Source organism: Chiloscyllium punctatum, chromosome 8 (assembly GCF_047496795.1).
Source record: "Chiloscyllium punctatum isolate Juve2018m chromosome 8, sChiPun1.3, whole genome shotgun sequence".
Lineage (NCBI taxonomy): Eukaryota > Metazoa > Chordata > Chondrichthyes > Orectolobiformes > Hemiscylliidae > Chiloscyllium > Chiloscyllium punctatum.
Window position 1 is genome coordinate 33,974,012 of NC_092746.1, and position 17,956 is coordinate 33,991,967.

General features: G+C 39.8%; 1 protein-coding gene across 9 annotated transcripts in view; it reads right to left on the reverse strand.

Annotated features, from left to right (window-relative positions):
- The window catches only part of LOC140480462 (histone deacetylase 9-like), a 778,931-nt gene that overhangs the window by 627,193 nt on the left and 133,782 nt on the right, over positions 1–17,956 (reverse strand). For 8 of the 9 annotated variants that reach the window (XR_011961302.1, XM_072575348.1, XM_072575350.1 and 5 more), the window contains exon 3: positions 1,000–1,143. The exons of the other annotated variant lie outside the window; for it this stretch is intronic. Coding sequence is in view for 7 of the 8 variants with exons in the window: in XM_072575348.1 (XP_072431449.1) it covers positions 1,000–1,143 (144 nt within the window). In the remaining variant the exon portion in view is untranslated. The remainder of the gene's footprint in view (positions 1–999; positions 1,144–17,956) is intronic. 9 annotated transcript variants of the gene reach the window in all.

Genomic DNA, 17,956 nt, shown 5'->3' on the forward strand with positions numbered 1-17,956 from the left:
AGTTACAATAATTTAAAAGAAGAGGTAAAGTATTAGGTTGAATTTTAACATTATTCATGATTACTATTTGTCAGAATACTGTCATTTGTTTTTTTGCCACTAACTTATATTGATGGCAGTTGCACTAAGAGGGAGTTTATCTGTTCTCATTGCCTTGCTTTTAGCAGCTGGCCTGGGATTCAATCAAATATTTTCTCTTGAAACTGAGTACATTTGAAACAGCAACTGGATTACAATGTAGTTGTCATACTATAAAAGTCACTCTTATTAGGCTTTTGAAAATCAAATGAAGTTAATTGTGGTTGATTTATGGCCATGAAGACACCCGATGGTGTTACATTGTTTAAAATTCAGCTTTTTTATCTTATTATATGAATTGTGAGTGCAGCTCCAACAAAACTCATGAAGATTGCCACCATCGAAGACAAAGCAGACCACTTATTTGGCATTTTATCCTTCATCTTAAACATCTATTCCCTCCATTAGTGGTGAACTGTGGGCTAAAGCATGTACCATCTAGAAATATCACAGCAGCAGTTCATTAAGATTTCTTGACAGCAACTTCAAAGCTTGCATTCACAAGGACAAAGCCAGGAGACCAATAGGAATACAACCATTTGCAAGTTAATTCCCTGATCACCCAGCATTCTGACTTTGGAGTAAATCACTATTGCATTCTCATTGCATGGTCAAAATTCTCAAACTCCCTATCTAACAGCTCTGTGGGAATAGCTTCATCACACTGACCACTGCAGTTCAAGAAGAAGTTTCTCCACAGTACCGAGTATGGAACATAAATACTGTCTTTGCCAGTGATGCCCACATCCTCTCTGAGTAATAAAAACAATTGTGTACCTGGATATGCTTTCAAAACTTGTGTTCTTTCATTTGCATTTGGCTCAAGCCACAAGCACACTGATCAGAAACAATAAGCCTTCAAGGTAAAGGTCACAAAATGTACTGATTCCCATTCTTTGTTATCATTAAATAAGCACTTACCATGTCCCTGGCGTTGATGCCAAGACAGGGGAATTGCTAATGGATCAAAGCCTCTGCTTAAGCCGGTGAATCTTGCTGCATCTGCAAGTTGCTTCTTGATACGTACTTCTGCATTGTAGTCCATTCTTTTTCTTTCTAGAATAACTTTAATGCAAAATGAGAAAACCACTGAACACAAGAACAGGAAAGTTCTGCATGCTACTTCAACAGTTGTACTTCTCTGCCTGCAAACCCACAGCTAAATATAAATAAAATTGTTTTTCATCCACCAGCCTCTTCCTTGAATCTGATAGAAGATATTCAATGGATTTTCATTCACAGACACAAAATAGGTCAGAAATAATGGGGTGAACTTAATCTTGGTGGTGGTGCTATGGACAGGAATATCAGGAGGGATATAAAAGCGGCTGTTCATTCATAGTGTTCGGGTATAACTTAAAGTAGCACAGTGTAAATGTAGTTCTCCATCTCACAGGTGATAAATATTTTTCTTTTTATGATTTATAATAAAGATTTAAAACTGATTAAAATAATTATTTTGACACCTCCTCCATAAAATCATGCAATTCACTGAAGATATTTTAAGTTGGTTCAGAGAACACATTTGGCCTTAACTGAATTGTATGGGAGCATTGAAGGGCTGAATGGCCTGCTGCTTTTACTTCTTATGTTCTTATGTATCAATTATGGGTGTACAGAGACTTAGCACTAAACTGTCTGAAGTTCCACTAGCTACGGCTTTAACATAAACTAATTTATTTTAAATGAGTTAGTGCCTCAAACAGCAAGTACAGAGTTGCCATTTGAATACATCAACCATTAGACATGTAAACAGTAATTCCTCTGCATTAACGTCAGTAGCATCTTAAAATAAGAATACTACGCAGAACTCAAGCAAGCAAGATGAACATGAAATGCTCAAAAACCTATTTCTGTCCTGTCTGTCCACTGAAGATGGTATGACACTGTCTGAATAATATGTCTGTACCATCTATTTTTAACTCAGTGAGCTTGATAATCACATCACACTATGTCAAAGATTCCCTGTTTGTTTTGTACCATTCTCTTTCATTGAATTGCTATGTAGCATATCAACAAATTAACTCGAGAAATTCTAGACATTTAGCTTGAATGCACCTTATTTGTATAACCTTCCATGGGGATGTAGAAAATTGCTTAGTCATTAACCTGTTCTCCAGAAAACACTCAAGATTTTGAAGCTTCCTGATAACTGCAAGTCCGGACTATAAATTGATGTTTGTGAGTCAACCTGTCAGAAATGTGCATTATAATTTATGTATGCAGGAATCTAATTGCATTCCCTGGCTGAGTAATAAAAACAATTGTGTCACTATGTTTTGTAAATGCATATATGCTTAGATAAGAATTTGTATTTCTACCCTCCATGGAGTGTAAATCATAATTTTGTCAACTAATCTATTCAGCATTGATCCCATTTGTACAAACCATTTGAAAACAGACATAAGACCACTTGAAAAGATTAATTAATGGCTTAGAACCAGTTGAAGATTCCTGTAGAATGCAGTTCCTGATACATGAAGCTGATGATTTCTCAGTAGCTGTCCAATAAAGGTAAGACCGGAAACCTTTTTGATTTAAAAACCAGGAAACAGGAGAAGATAAATTCATAATTAAAGCACTTTTGTTTTGCTCCCAGGATGTAGGCATCACTAGGCTTGCATTTGTTGCTTACCTCTAATTGCCCAGAGGTCAATTGCAAGTCAATCACACTGTTGTGGCTCTGGAGTCACTTGTAGGCCAAACCAACGGTAGAATTCCTTCCCAAGGAAGGAACTGAAGGACATTAATGAACCAGATTGACTTTTACAACAATTGACAGTGGTTACACGGTAGCAATTAGACTAGCTATTTACAGGGGAACTCCAATGATCCGAACTTGATGGATGGGCACTATTTCGTTCAGATAATCGATTATTTGGTTAATTCGTCTGGAGCTCAGAGCGTTTAAAGTCCGCTCCCTGGTCAGGAGACTAGCAGCAGCACAGAGCGCGTGAGCCTTGCCCAACAACCCCATTGAACGCCACCTCCCCGCGCTCCCATGCAACACGGTCCCCCCCCCAACCCAGTCCAACACCGACCCCTGTTCCCGACCCCGTGCAATACTCCCCAACCCCATCCAACACTGCCCCCCACCCCCCCAGCCTCATACACGCCCACCCCCTCTCCAGGGCAGCTGGACTGGACACCAACAATAAGACTGCTGCTGCTGCAGTTTCCTTTGTGGGGAAAGTCTCCAAACAGAGAACACATGCACACACACCTTTTACTGCAACTTTTTGGCAGGTTCCACCTTTGCCTTGTACAAAACAATGTTAGAGAGATTATCTGGGGAAGGGTGGGGAATTGTGGTAAATGTTTCCATCAGGACCTTGAGATCTCCTTAAGATAATCCAATTTTCAGATAATTAGTATTCGGATAATTGAGCTTCCTCTGTATTCCAAATTTTCATTAAATCCAAATTTCACCATCTGCTATGTTCTCATAACATTAGCCCGGGTTCTGGATTACTATCCCTGTGGCATTGTCACTATATTACCACCTCTCCATAGTACTGACCCTCCCCAAAATTTATCTTAGAAGTGTTCCTGGTAAGGTAAAAATCACACAACAGTAGGTAATTCCAAATAAACCTATTGGACTAAAACCTGGTGTTGTGTGGTTTTTAACTTTGTCCACCCCAGTCCAACACCAGCACCTCCACATCCTGGCAAGGTAGAGAACCTAAAATTAGATTCTAGACTTTTTCTATCCAAATTGTTCAGAGATGTTATCACACAACTCTTAAGCAGCTGTGACTTGAATTCAGGCCTCCTAGCTCAGAAGTTAGGACTTACCTATGTGCTACAAGAACCCCTGAAAATTGATTTCTCTCATTGGGCCTGTAAAGGAACAAATAGCTTGTCTCAATTCTGTAAATAAGTTTATGTAGCTTTCACTCCTGTGCTATAGTGGATTAGTTTTGTTATGACCTGCATAGAGGCTGTTAAGGTTTAAATATATGTACAAATTCCCAGTTATTAACTGAAGAATTATACCACAAAGTTTTATATTTTAAAAAAGCTTTACTACAAATAAGCATGATTAAATAATACAATATTTTGTAATTACCTATGCCTTACACCTCTAGTAATTTACTTCGATCCAATAGTTTACCTCTACATTGTAATATTTTCACTCAATTTTCCTGTGACCAAACCAATTTATGCCAAAGCTCTTCAGAATTCACTTTGGTTTTTCTTTAGGGTTCCAGCTATTTATAAGGTGTGAATTCATGGGAATCTTTCCACTAACCTTTGGCAAAGTAACCCTGCAAATGTTTTTCAAGGTTGCACTATTGTGGACTCCTCACTTCAAGAGTGGACCCACCAGCCTTTTTGCTGGATGATTTCAGAATCTGAAAAACTCCTTGGTTGCTAATAAGATCTTTGTATGGTTCTAGTGCCTAAAAGTGCCAACTATTAGCAACTCCTCTGGCTTCAGTGGTTTCCAAATATCAGCAGCAATGTCCACAATGAGACTAACTGGGGTTTTCTTTCTCGGGCTACAAATTTAGCAAATTCTATGGCCACCTTTCCCTTCATGAGCTCGGTCTTCAAATTGAGGTGTGAACGCCCAATCATTACCCATGGTGTGAAAGATGAAATTAACATTTTTAACACTTAAATTGCAGACCTGACGAACATTTATCTTTTCTTCTGTCATCACACCAAGTGTGCTGTAGAATACCCAAGACCAAAGTTGCAAACTAGCTCAATCTGTGATATCCTGGGCCTTATCGGAAAATCTGTCCACGGACACAAGACAATTCAGGCCCTCATCAATTCTAGGGGGCTTCATTCCATGTGTTGTTCAATATTAGGCCCTTAGATCCCCTCTCTCCCCATTCACTCCTCATGTTCCACTCAAGCCAAAACATCCCAACAGCTGTTCCAACCCACCCTCATTCTTTCCATGCCAACCCAGGCTCCTTTATCCACTCCCAAAGGTCTTCTATAGCTCCAATGTCAACTTAGTCCCAATTCACTTATACACATGTCTTCTTTCCCAGAGAACCTCTTTCATTGTTATGAGGAAAAGCAAGAAAATAACATAAATTATTATCATTTGGACAGTCAAATGACCTCCTTCTGCATTATAACAACTGTGTTTCTGCAATTTTGCATCACTATATAACTTTAAAAGAATGATTTCTCAGAGAGAAGCTGATAGATAGCAGCTATCATGGATATCCATCAAGATCAACAGAATACATAATCCCATTAGATCCATGTAATAATAGGCTACCTCTCAGTCTTATACTTTGAAAACACATATCCTAACATGCCTGATTTGGTGAATTAAGGAAAAAGGGATGAAACAATTTTAGAATGGATAAATGTTGTCAGCACTAATCATGTATATGGTCGAAAAATGCACACATAAGCTAGTTGGACCAAATAGTGTGTTTTAGTGTTGCTACTTTTATTATCAACTCAGATCTTATTCTGTATACACCTTCTACTTATCTGAAAAAAATGTACTTAGCACTGCATTCACATATTCCGTGAGCAGAATCACCACCATTAATGGGATTACATACTTGCAATGAACAAGTTTTAAAAAGCATTCATTTATGTATTTGATTATTTTTATTTATTTGTAAATATTTTGATCTGCTAACAGTGTGGCAGGAGATATGGTAACATCAAGCAGTATTATAATTCCAGGGCTCTAACAAACATCGTTCTCACAGCTCATTCCATCATGAATGAAACTATTGCCTGGTAACTCTTCCTGGGAGTGTACCTGCTTGAAGACCACTGCAAATGATATCACTGGTCTAATGATACCACTGGTCTATCATAATGGATATGGATGACCCATGTGTAGAGGCATGACAGACGCCAGTGTACCTGAATTATTGAGATATAACTGGGTGCTCAATTCTGTGTTGGCCTCAGCCCTCCCTGTCTAGGCTGCACTGATCCTAGGCCAAACCATTTTTTCTTTTTGATAGTGCAGGCAAGTTAAAAGATATAACTAATCACCAACTCGACAATTGTGACAAACTGATGCATAACATCGTGAGAGTTCACTGAGTAAATGATATCAAACTCCTAGAAGCTTCAAATAGAAATTTGAAAACCCCTAATTTCCAAATAGCCTGAGTTTCTGGGCTGTCACAGAAATCAATGATGAATAAAACTTATTACTTTGGTTAGACAGAGAGCACGGTTTATGAATATTTTATGCAAATTTCCTCAGTAGTCGTATTTTCAAATCAAAAAGAGAGATACTTCACTGGTTTTGATTTATAATCTTTACTTAATTAAACTTTTCTTTTGTCATTCACATGTGGACAACACAAAAGAAACTCTTGTGCAAACTGGCCTTAATCTGGAGGTGGGCATGCATCACGTTATACATTTTCAGGGCACACAGCTTATTACAACAGTTTAAAAGATGGAAATGATGGAAACTGTCAAGATAAAGCAACTTTTGCTGTAAAACATTTTTCTGATAGAAACATATTTCTGCTTTTAAAACAAGCCAAATGAAACAAGATGCATGTTTGGCCAATATTGGCTAGTAAGATACCTTTCTCCCATCCATGTTAATAGCGCAGACATGACCAATCAGATGTTTTCCATTTATAACTGAGTCTGTGACAGCTGGGAAGTTAAGATTAATAGTTTGATATCTCATTGCTGTCTGTCTAAAAATTCATCATCTTTCAGTTAGTATGCTACATTTGTATTCCTCTACAAGAAATATATGTAATTTAGAAACTGCTTATTCATATTTATACCAAATGTATTGCTCACAGAAGTATGTTTATTAAAGCACAAACAAATTTGGTGACAGAAAGACTGAAACTAGGATCATCAAGCTAAATTTGTGATAAAGTAATGCAACTTATCATTGCTTTCATTTAAATTGCCTCTAAGGACACTCCCTCAAGTAATATTATATAATACTAATTTTACATAATTATTAAGCTACTGAGATTCGGCCACTTAGCTCACAATTTCTATGTTGGATCTCCGCTAAGGCATTCAGAACTGAACTCGTTGACCCCCAATCTCTCCAAAACGTGACATTTTCCTTAAAAATGTTTGCTTTAAAGATACAATTGTCCCCACCACCAACAACGAAATGATAAATCGGGAAAATAGCAAAGATTATCTGCTGTACATGTTTAATAACTCTTTAAGTAGAAAGTGAGGACTGCAGATACTGGAGATCAAAGTCAAAAAGTGTGGTGCTGGAAAAGCGCAGCCGGTCTCGAGCATAAGCTCTTCTTCATTCCTCAAAAGGTCGACTCTCCTGCTTCTCGGATGCTGCCTGACCAACTGCTTATCCAGCACCACGCATTTTGATATTAATAACTCTTTTAGTTTCTTAATTCCTTGTCATTGTTTGAATTTCCAATTCTTTTTATGTTATATTTGGAATTCCATTTCTTTGTTTTAAAAGTCTGTACACAACAAAGAAATGAAGGGAAAATAAAAACAGAAAATACCAGAGGTCCTCAGTAGTTCAGGTAACTGGAGAGAAAAACAGAGTGGAGGTTTCATAGAATTCCTACTGTGGTGAAACAGGCCCTCCAAGTCCACACTGACCTTCAGAAGAGCAACCCACCCAGACCCACTCCCCGAACCCATTACTCTACATTTTACCCTTAACTAATGCACCTAACCTCCACATCCCTGAACACTTTAACACGGTCAATTCATCTAACCTGCATATCTTTGGATTGTGAGAGAAAACCAGAGCACCCGGAGGAAACCCACGCAGACACGGGAAGAATGTGCAAACTCTACACAGACAGTCACCTGAGGCTGGAATCGAACCTGGGCCCCTAGCGCAGCAGAGCTAACCACTGAGCCACTGTGCCACCACCATTTCAGGTTAATGACCTATCAGAACTCAGAAGAAGGCCGCATTATTGTACACATCCAAATGACTGAAGCAGTGGAAAACCTTTCTGAAAGACTGAGTTTACAGTAAGAGCACCCCTCTGTACTCCAACATGATGGACAATGTCTTAGCTTCCCTTGCAGTACAATCTATTATATTGCTGGTTTATTGCCATGTTCTAGTGAGAGTAGAAATAGGAAAATAGAACAGATCAAAATATGACCTGAAGTTTTTGGAATTTGGAGCAATGGGACCTGCTCTGGGGTAGAAAGCACCTATGCAAAAGGCTATACCTCAATAGGATAGGGACCAATCTCCTCAAGGGGAATTCCATTTGTAAGGTTTAGGGAGGGATTCAACCAGATTTGTGGGGTAGGGCAAAAGAGTATGGAAATAGAACATGGCAATGTAGTACATAAAGTGAAAGAGATGGACAACAGTGGAGAATGGAGTAGTTCTATATGTGATACAGTGGACAAAGAAGCACTAAGAGGAATGCAAAGATATGTATATGATGCGTGTGTGTAAATGCAGAAGTGTGGTGAATAATGTTGGTGAACTACAGACACAAATAGCTGTGTGAAAACACGATGCATTGGAAATAACTGAAACATAGCTTAAAATGATGGGGGCTGTTTACCTAATATCAAGCATCCATAGTGATCTGAAGAGAAAGGGAGAGAAGGACAAAAAAAATGTGGTTGTGTGGCAATACTGATGTGGGAAGATATTGTAGTGAGGATGTCATAAAAGGGCCAAAGCAAAATCCATTTGGTTTGAGTTGAGAAACAAAAAGGGTATGGTCACAATACTGAGGGCATACTTTGGGGAAACAACAGAGAAATAAACATAGATGTCAAATCTGCAAGAAAACTACAGAGATGTGCAGGAATTGCTATGTGGTGATATTGGGAGTCTTTAATTGCCTGAACATCAATTGGGATAAGGTTACAGTAATCTGTAAGGAAGGACATTAATTTCTGGAATGTGTTCTATGAACTATGCTCTTGGTCCAAGTAAATGGATGTTCAAGATAGTTCTTGAAGATATTTGATTCTCTTTTGCCTTGGTTTGTCCTCAGACTATTCACTGGCCCAGGCTAACTTGAAAGGAAGAACTGCTGGATCTGGTCCAAGGAAGTGAAAACGAACAACTATGAGCAAACACTTGGCCACAATGATCATAGTATCAAAAGGTTTAGACTGGTAATGTGGAAAAGCAAGGGCCAATCTAAAAGGAGAATAGTTAAATTGGAAGACAGAAATTTTAGTGGGATGAGAGGGATCTTGCCAGAAGAGAAAAGGAACCCAAGACTGATGGGAAAATCTATAATGGACCAATGGGTAACATTTGAAGAGGAAATACTTCAGATATATTCCAACATGAGTGACAAGTAAAGAAACCCAAGCCAAGACTCATTTGATAACAAAAGAGAGAGAGAGAATATAACAGAATAAAGAAAATGTGTATGATACATTTGAGGAATTTTTCATGCAAGAGACAGATTAAATTCAACAGACTGGAAGGGGAAGTTAAGGGAATATACGGCTAGCAAAGAGACAATAAGAGAATAGAATAGGGAGCCCAAACACTTTCAAGCAGCATGTAAATAGTATCTAGTTGTAAAAGGTGAAAAGGGTCATATTAGGAACACACAAAGCAAGGATAGAATACTTAATAAGTACCTTGAACTAATGTTTACTAAGGAAGAGAAAAACTGCTAAATATCAGTCAAAGCAGAATGAAAATTAAGAGAAATGAAAAACTGAAAACGCTGGCTAAACTCAGAATGAATATATCACATGTGCTAATGGCTTCCATCCTAGGTTTGCAAAAAGAAGTGAAAATGGAGATAGCAGAAGGGCTGCTACATACGGGGGAGCCATCAAAGGATTGGGGAGTGCCACCCATTTTTAAAAAGGGTGTAAAGACCTTCCTCAAAACTATACGCCAGTTAGTTTAATATCAGTGGCAGCTGAGTTTTGGAAATAAAAAATAGGGGAATAAATTCAGCATGGATTGGTTAGACTGAAGGGGCTGTTTCCTTTCTATGAGATGCTATGACTCTCAATACACAGAAGTTTGAGTTAATCAAGAAAAGCCTGCACAAAATTGTAAAAAGCAGATTGTACCTGACTAATCTAATTGACTATTTTAATGGTGCAAGATAGGCATTGCTTTTAAAGTTGTCCTTTTAGGCTGAACAGTTGCTTTGAGTCATAGAGTCATAGAGCTATACAACACAGAAAGAAACCCTTTTGTCCAACTCTTCCATGCCAACCATAATCCCAAACTAAAATAGTCCCACCAGCCTGCACTTGGCCCATATCCCTTTAAACATTTCTTATTCATGTACTTATCTAAATGGCTTTTAAATGTTGTGACTATACCTGCATCCACCACTTCCTCTGGAAGTTGATTCCACATACAAACCACCCTCTGTGAAAAAAATTGCTCACATATCTTTTTTAAACCTTACTTCTCTCACCTTAAAAACATGCCCCTAGTGTTGAAATCCCCCACCCCAGGGAAAAGAAATCTGCCACTCACCTTACCTATACCCCTCAGGATTTTATAAATGTCAGTAAGGTCACCCCTCAATCTCCCACACTCCAATGAAAAAGATCTCAGCCTATGCAGCTTCTCCCACAACTCAAACCTTCTATTCCCAGCAATATCCTGCTAAGTCTCTTCTGAACCCTCTCCAGCTGAATAATATTCTTCATACACCAGAGTGACCAGAACTGGACACCATACTCCAGAAGAGGTTTCACCAACATCCTGTACAACCTCAACATAATTTCCCAACTCCTATACTTGAGCTCATCCCTCAAGGATATCTTTTTATGTGAGGATTAGCAACCTATCCCCTACAATCTATGCTGCAGCCTCTGGGAAATCACTTTGTGAATTGTCATGCACATTGATAAGGCATAAGCAACTGGACAGTGGAAATTAGTTTACAATTATAATGCATTAATTAATGACATAATCCCTAAATTTGGATTGGTGTGTGCATTTTCTGTTGGTTTCCATTTTTGTGTTGTTAAGATGATAGTATGATGGCCAGAGATAGAGGAAAGCTAAAATAGGAGATGGTGTTTGTGAATATGAATGTGTGGTTTAAGAAACTGACAGGACATAGGTAAAGAGAGATGTAAAAGTTGTATACTCCTTTCCCCTTCCTGTTCAACCATTTCTTGTTGCACCTCTTTCCTTTCTTATGTTCTTAATCCTCAATGTCTTGCCTGTTGGGTAACGGGAAAAACTATTCTGTCTTAATAGCTAGGCTGTACAGTATGCATACTGCTTTAAATGTTGAAGCATCTTTACTGGATTCTGAAGATATGCTCTGTAAGGATCCTTGTGAAAGCATGGCTCTCATTGTATGCCTGCTATGTATGTTGATATGGGTTTTGGACAGGATCCTGATCTATGTTATTAGATTAGATTAGATTACTTACAGTGTGGAAACAGGCCCTTCGGCCCAACAAGTCCACACCGCCCCGCCGAAGCGCAACCCACCCATACCCCTATATCTACCCCTTACCTAACACTACGGGCAATTTAGCATGGCCAATTCACCTGACCTGCACATCTTTAGACTGTGGGAGGAAACCGGAGCACCCGGAGGAAACCCACGCAGACACGGGGAGAACGTGCAAACTCCACACAGTCAGTCGCCTGAGGCGGGAACTGAACCCGGGTCTCTGGCGCTGTGAGCAGCAGTGCTAACCGTGCTCCCAACATGACCAGGTAACCATTGTCACCCTGTATCCAGCATTGACATTCAGTGGTTAATTGACCAGAGCTCGTGCAAAGGCCTACCTTAGAATGAAGGATTAGTTACTGCCAGGATTACAGGCTTTCACCAGCTCATCAGCTTTACATTAAAGAATTCTAATTTCTCAAAGTTCAGGAAAATGACAATGTTCAAATACAAGGTAAAGCAGACCATTAAAACAATAGAAAAGTTACAAAGAAAAATGATTGAATTTTATCATGAGCCAAAATAAATAATCCGAGATGGAGACTGTATGAGGTTCATGATCACTTTGACTAATGCTGGTTGGGGCTTTTACATACCATTTACCATTCAGCTCTGTAAGTTAAAGAAAGGACATAGATTGGAGCAAGTTCAAAGATGGCAGCTCTCACATTCAATCAGAATTGAACAATGATTGAGACAATCATATATACTGCAATGATCATTAGCCATGCACACTAACCTGTTTACTAAAATGATGGTCACTGCACATTTTATCAGTGGTGTGTGTAGTAATGGGCACAATCTTGGTGTGCTGAAGACTGAATGGCAATTAAAAATAGATGATAAAGTATCTGACCTCCTCCAGTGTTTTAGTTATATGTTATTGAAGGGGGCTGCAGTGGACCTTTGGAGAACCTTGCAATCATTGGAAAGCACCTCTTAACTATTGGCATCAAATAAGAAGGCAAAGTTGCACATCAAAACAAAGATGGGAAGACAATTGATGGGTGGGTCACTAGTGGAGAAAGTGAGGATGTGAAATAAATAAACTATACCAAATGATAAATACATACTCAATTAGCGATTGGGAACCCAAATCACAAGAGCTCAACTAGAGGAAGAAAAAGGTGAAAACAAGAAAATGATGAATGCAAAGAATGACAAGATTGCAGTTAAAAGGAGATTAGATTCCCTACAGTGTGGAAATAGGCCCTTCGTCCCAACAAGTCCACACCGACACCCAGACCCATTCCCCCAACTAATGCGCCTAACACTACGGGCAATTTAGCATGGCCAATTCACCTCAGCTGCACATCTTTGGACTATGGGAGGAAACCAGAGCACCCAGAGGAAACCCACACAGACATGGGGAGAATGTGCAAACTCCATACAGACAGTCGCCCGAGGCTGGAATCAAACCTAGGACCCTGGTGCTGTGAGGCAGCAGTGCTAACCACTGAGCCACTGTGCTGCCAAATTAATAGAGGTTAAAATGAGTATGAGCCTTGGTAAGGAAGATCACTTATACTGCTTAGAATCAAAAGCAAATACTCATCTTGTTCCTTCATCAAAAGAAAAGTGGTATATTTTAAATTACTTGCCATCCGATTGTTTACATCTCTGATCATGTGTGAGTATCATGTGCAATTAACGGTAATGGTAGCCCCAGGAAAGTTACACCCCGTAGATAATGAACTAAAATACATTAACGACTGTACAAATGGGGACAACTCCCACATGACTGTGTGTCATTGCATTGTGTACTTCCCTTTCCAACATGTTTACTTACGCCAATCTTTTGGGAGGAATTCAATTGTCTTACCAAGCTGGTGTACTTGGAGAAAAAACAAATATTATTATAAATGTGATAGTAGCTCCCGTCAAAGTCTTAGATGGGAGCAGAATATTTCAAGGAATGTAGTAACTTTGAAAAAGAATACCATCATGAGAAAGTGTATTGGCAAATTAGCAGCTCCAGATGCCAGAAAGAAGAAGGGACAGAGATCATTGCCTTGGGTCTCTGTCAAACCAGCAAAATTCCAAGGTCTCATACGAATTGCCCAGTCTGAGTGGATGCACCCGTAGCTGTGCAAAGTGCAGAGCCAGAGTTGTCATTATGAGGTGGAAGGAGAGTTCGTGGCTATCCTGCCTCATTATTCTACAGATCCAACAACTAGTCAGCCAGCATAAGGCTGACTGAAATACTATGACGCCAGTGCATGCACTCTAGAACCCTGTGAACTGCAGGGAATGCATTAATATAATGGGCAGTTTAAAGATTAAGTAAACAAGTCAAGATCTTTTATTGTTTATTTCCCAACCCTAATGTGCCCTTGAACTGAAATGCCATTTCAGAGGACAGTTAAAAGTCAACCACTTTGCTATGGATTCAGAGTTTCTTGTAAGCCAGACCACATACGATTTGCAGATTTCCTTCCCTAAGGGAATGATGAACCAAGTGGATATTTACAACAATTGGCAATGGTTACATAGTCACCATGAGACTAGCTTTTAACATTTGAAGTTTTCTGATTATTGGTTTCCAGCTGTAACCAAAGGTTTTATCTTAAAGCTGGAAGTGCAATGACAGAACTATTTCCAGATACCACCAGTCAACTTCTTGCAGCTTTTGTTCCTCATGAAAGAATGCTTTTGTACTGCAAAACCCCCTACAGATTAAGTTCAGGGCTTGTATATTCCAGAAATTCATTTCATTTGTCATTATCAGTCATCGAATAGATTCTTAAGTTTCTTGATGTCAGTGTCCATGGAAGGGTCAAAGCAGAACACGATCTGCAATAATCAGTGACGCTCATTGAAATAACTCCACAGAGGCTAGTATCCCGTCACCAAGTCACTCTTTACTGAACAGTCTATGACTTCAGTACTGCCTATACAGACTCAGGTACTTGAATGTCAGTATGTCTGACACACCCATTTTTATGTGTCAGCCTGGGGACCCTGAATGGACCAGATTAGTAGCACCAATCAGGAAACTCATATTCTATGAGCTCCATCTGGCTGACCTTGTTCCAATCACTGCACTCATTTGACTAGAACAACACAATGTACAAATACACATTTATAACATCCAAGATTGATTTTCTACTGTTCAAATTTAGAGTAGCTAGAGTAAAGCCCAGGTTATGAACAGAGATGAAAAAGATGGTTTCCCCTTCTCCACCATCTGACTGAGTGAAAGTAGCATATTTTAAACTAAAGTGTTTTACCCTTTAGTAACTGACAGGAATGAGCAAATGATAATGTTTCTCATCAGCTTTAAAAGAAAACATACATTATTCAACACCTGATTTTATGGCTTTATACAAATATCTACAACCACTCTCACACTTTACAAAACACACACACTCAAAAGACTATGTTTATAGAAGTAGTACATGTTTAAGTCAAAGGATTTCGAATGTTCTGTCCTACATTTGCTTCTCCTGGGGATGATGACTCCAAATAATAAGCATCCAACCCTTCATCTAAAGAAAAGAGTCCAGAGGTTTAGAAAAGGTTGATTTGCTGTTCTTTTACATTTGCAGTAGCACATTTCCGTGATTCCATTCCAGTCAAAGTGCAAAAACAAAATCTTATAGCGATTCTCTGGTACAGATCCTCAAGTAGAGTTCAAACCCAATCCAAGACTATCAGCCACTGAAAGTGCCAATTCTCTTTGTTAAAATAGAGTTTTCATTTCTTGGCTCTTAGAATATGCTTTAGCATATCCCTTTATCAGAAAGCTCATTCTGAATCTTCTCTTTTTTGTCATTTTCAGTGAGCTTCAGGAAGGGTTTCTCTCCATGAGACCTGGTGAGTTTCTCGTGTGCTCGTCCTGAGGCCTCATTAACTATCTCCTATATCCCTCTCATACATTTTTTCTCTTATGTTATCCCAATTCTCCCACTCGCCAAATCCAGAAGTAGTCACCACTGCAGAGATACCTCAGGATATACTGGTATGTTGGCAGTCCAGACTTGCCCTTCACTGTGAGGGTAGTGGCACGGCAGCTGTAAACCAAAGCTTTTCGTGACAAAGTAGAGGCATGGCTTCCCATTCCTGATGAAGGGCTCATGCACGAAACATCGATTCTCCTGCTCCTCGGATGCTGCCTAACCTGCTGTGCTTTTCTAGCACCACACTCTCAACACTGCTTTACATATACAACTGTAACTTCCTACAGTTATCATGGAATAAGCACCAAGTCACACTGTTTATCTGTTCTTAGCCACAATTCCTCTTACAATTCTTGAAGTCACTGCTATTTTTCTCCCCAATGTCCATCGTAGCCCACCATCCTATAATGGTTCAATGTGGACCAATCACAAACAGGAAAAACTTCAAACAGTTCAAAAGATTCAGATTTATTCACCAATACCATACTAGCAATAAACAAACACGTGCCTCTTGGAACAGAAATGGATTGCTTCCTTGGTGAGCAGCAATAGTGGTATTGTCAACACATGACTAATGCACTCAGCTCTCATCTACTGGAACCAGGTGTCATTAAGTCCTTATTGGCTTGTAACAACCGGGGGCACTGCAGAATGTGATGATTCGCCTGGATGTTACCCTCATCTTCCTCCTCCGAAGAGGTCAGCTGTTCTCCCAGCTCTTCAGCATCCATCACATCCCTTCTTTGACAGTTCCAATTGCGCAGAGAACAGCCTGAAATGATAAAGTGGCAGACAGTGTGTCCAGAATGTACTTCAAGGCTCTCCAGACTAATCCGATGGTTGGAAACTCATTTTCAGGAGGCCAGATGTCTGCTTATCATGGCCCAGATTGAAAAGTGAACTGCATTGTATCCATGCTCTGCCTCAGTCAAAGGTTGCATAATGGAGTCATCAGTATGATCACAGAGTCATCAGTAAGAGTTTTGTCTCCCAGTAGCCAGCCTTGCAAGGTACCAGGTTTCTCGCATGCGGCAGGGATAGGAGACTTCTCAAGAATTTAGACGTCATGGCAGCTCCCAAGGTACTGGGCACAAGTTTGAAAGCAGTGGTACTGATGCTCATTGATGACCTATACATCGATAGAATGGAAGCTTTTTCAATTGAGGAACTCTCATTGACATGGCTCTTTTAGTGCGATGTGTGTACAGTTTATCAAATCCTGCACCTGATGGAATTCCAAATCCTACTGCTCCTGCTGTAGTACTGACCTCACCATTGGGTAACAAGATGAAGTGGTGTGGTCTGGCATAATGACCTCTAACAGTTTAATATGTTCATGGGTGGATGATTGACAGACGTCACACAGGTCCCCAGTGGCTCCTTGAAAAGCCATCAGGATAAAATGGCAACCCATGCCTTCAAGTCACAGGTCCCAATCCAGCAGATGTGTGACAGTTCTGGAATATTCTTAGCCTATGCCAACAGTGCACTTTGCTCATAGAGACAAACAGCACAGAAACATACCCTTCAGTTCAACCAGTCCACACCAAACATAACCCTCAACTAAACAAGTCCCACCAGCCTGCTCCTGGCCCATATCCCTCCAAACCTTTCCTATTCATGCACTAATAAGTATATTTTAAATGATGTAACTGTGGCCACATCCACCACTTCCTCAATAAGTTCACTCCACACACAAACTACCTTTTGTGTAAAATATTTGCCCAATCTTTTTTAAATCACTCATTTGGAGGAAGTGGCATCAATGATGATTGACTCTGATCCTCCTGTACCTCCTGTGTACCCTGAGGGTCCCTTCAGCAGTGACATCTTCACGTGGAAGCTCAGCATCTGCTGGGGGTTTCTGCTGGCCCTGAACTTGCCAATGTATCTGTTCCCGCTTCCTTTCCCTGCTGCATATGACTCTTGTTGTGACTAGATCCATCAGTCACGTTTGCAATGAACATATTGAGGGGAACAGAATGAGTAAAACAAGTCCTTAGTAATGTGAGCAGTCAGCACTTCCATCACTCCTAATTGATGGCTTTGCACAATTGTCCATACAATGGTACATGGAACATTCTGACATGGAGGGTATGGAACTCTGCCATCGGACATTGTACTGAGGAAAGCACCAGCAGTCATGAGGCAAACAGATAGTATGGCATTGCATGTGCTTCATGAGTAATAAAACCATCCAGCCCACATCAAGCACAAAAGTATCATTTGATATAAGATCATCTAATATGATACTTACAGATCACATTGACAGAGAATCAGTGCAGTGTCCCTGTGCAGACTATGAGGTCTTAGTGTTCTGCTCTGTGGTCCACAGTGCCATTTTAGAGTGACTTGGGATTAGTTTAGCCTCAATGAGATGCTTAACTTAAATGTGCAAGGACATAACACAGGCAAACAGTCCAAGTTACCCTGGATCCATGTACTTTTACCTTCTTTATTAGTATCCCATGTAGAACCTTGTCAAGGCTTTGCTTAAATCCATCTCGGTTTTGAATATACTCCATGACCTGGCCTCCACAGCCTTCTGTGGCAATGAATTCCATAGATTCACCACTCTCTGGCTGAGGGGTTTCTCCCTATCTCTGTTCTAAATGGTCTTCCCTT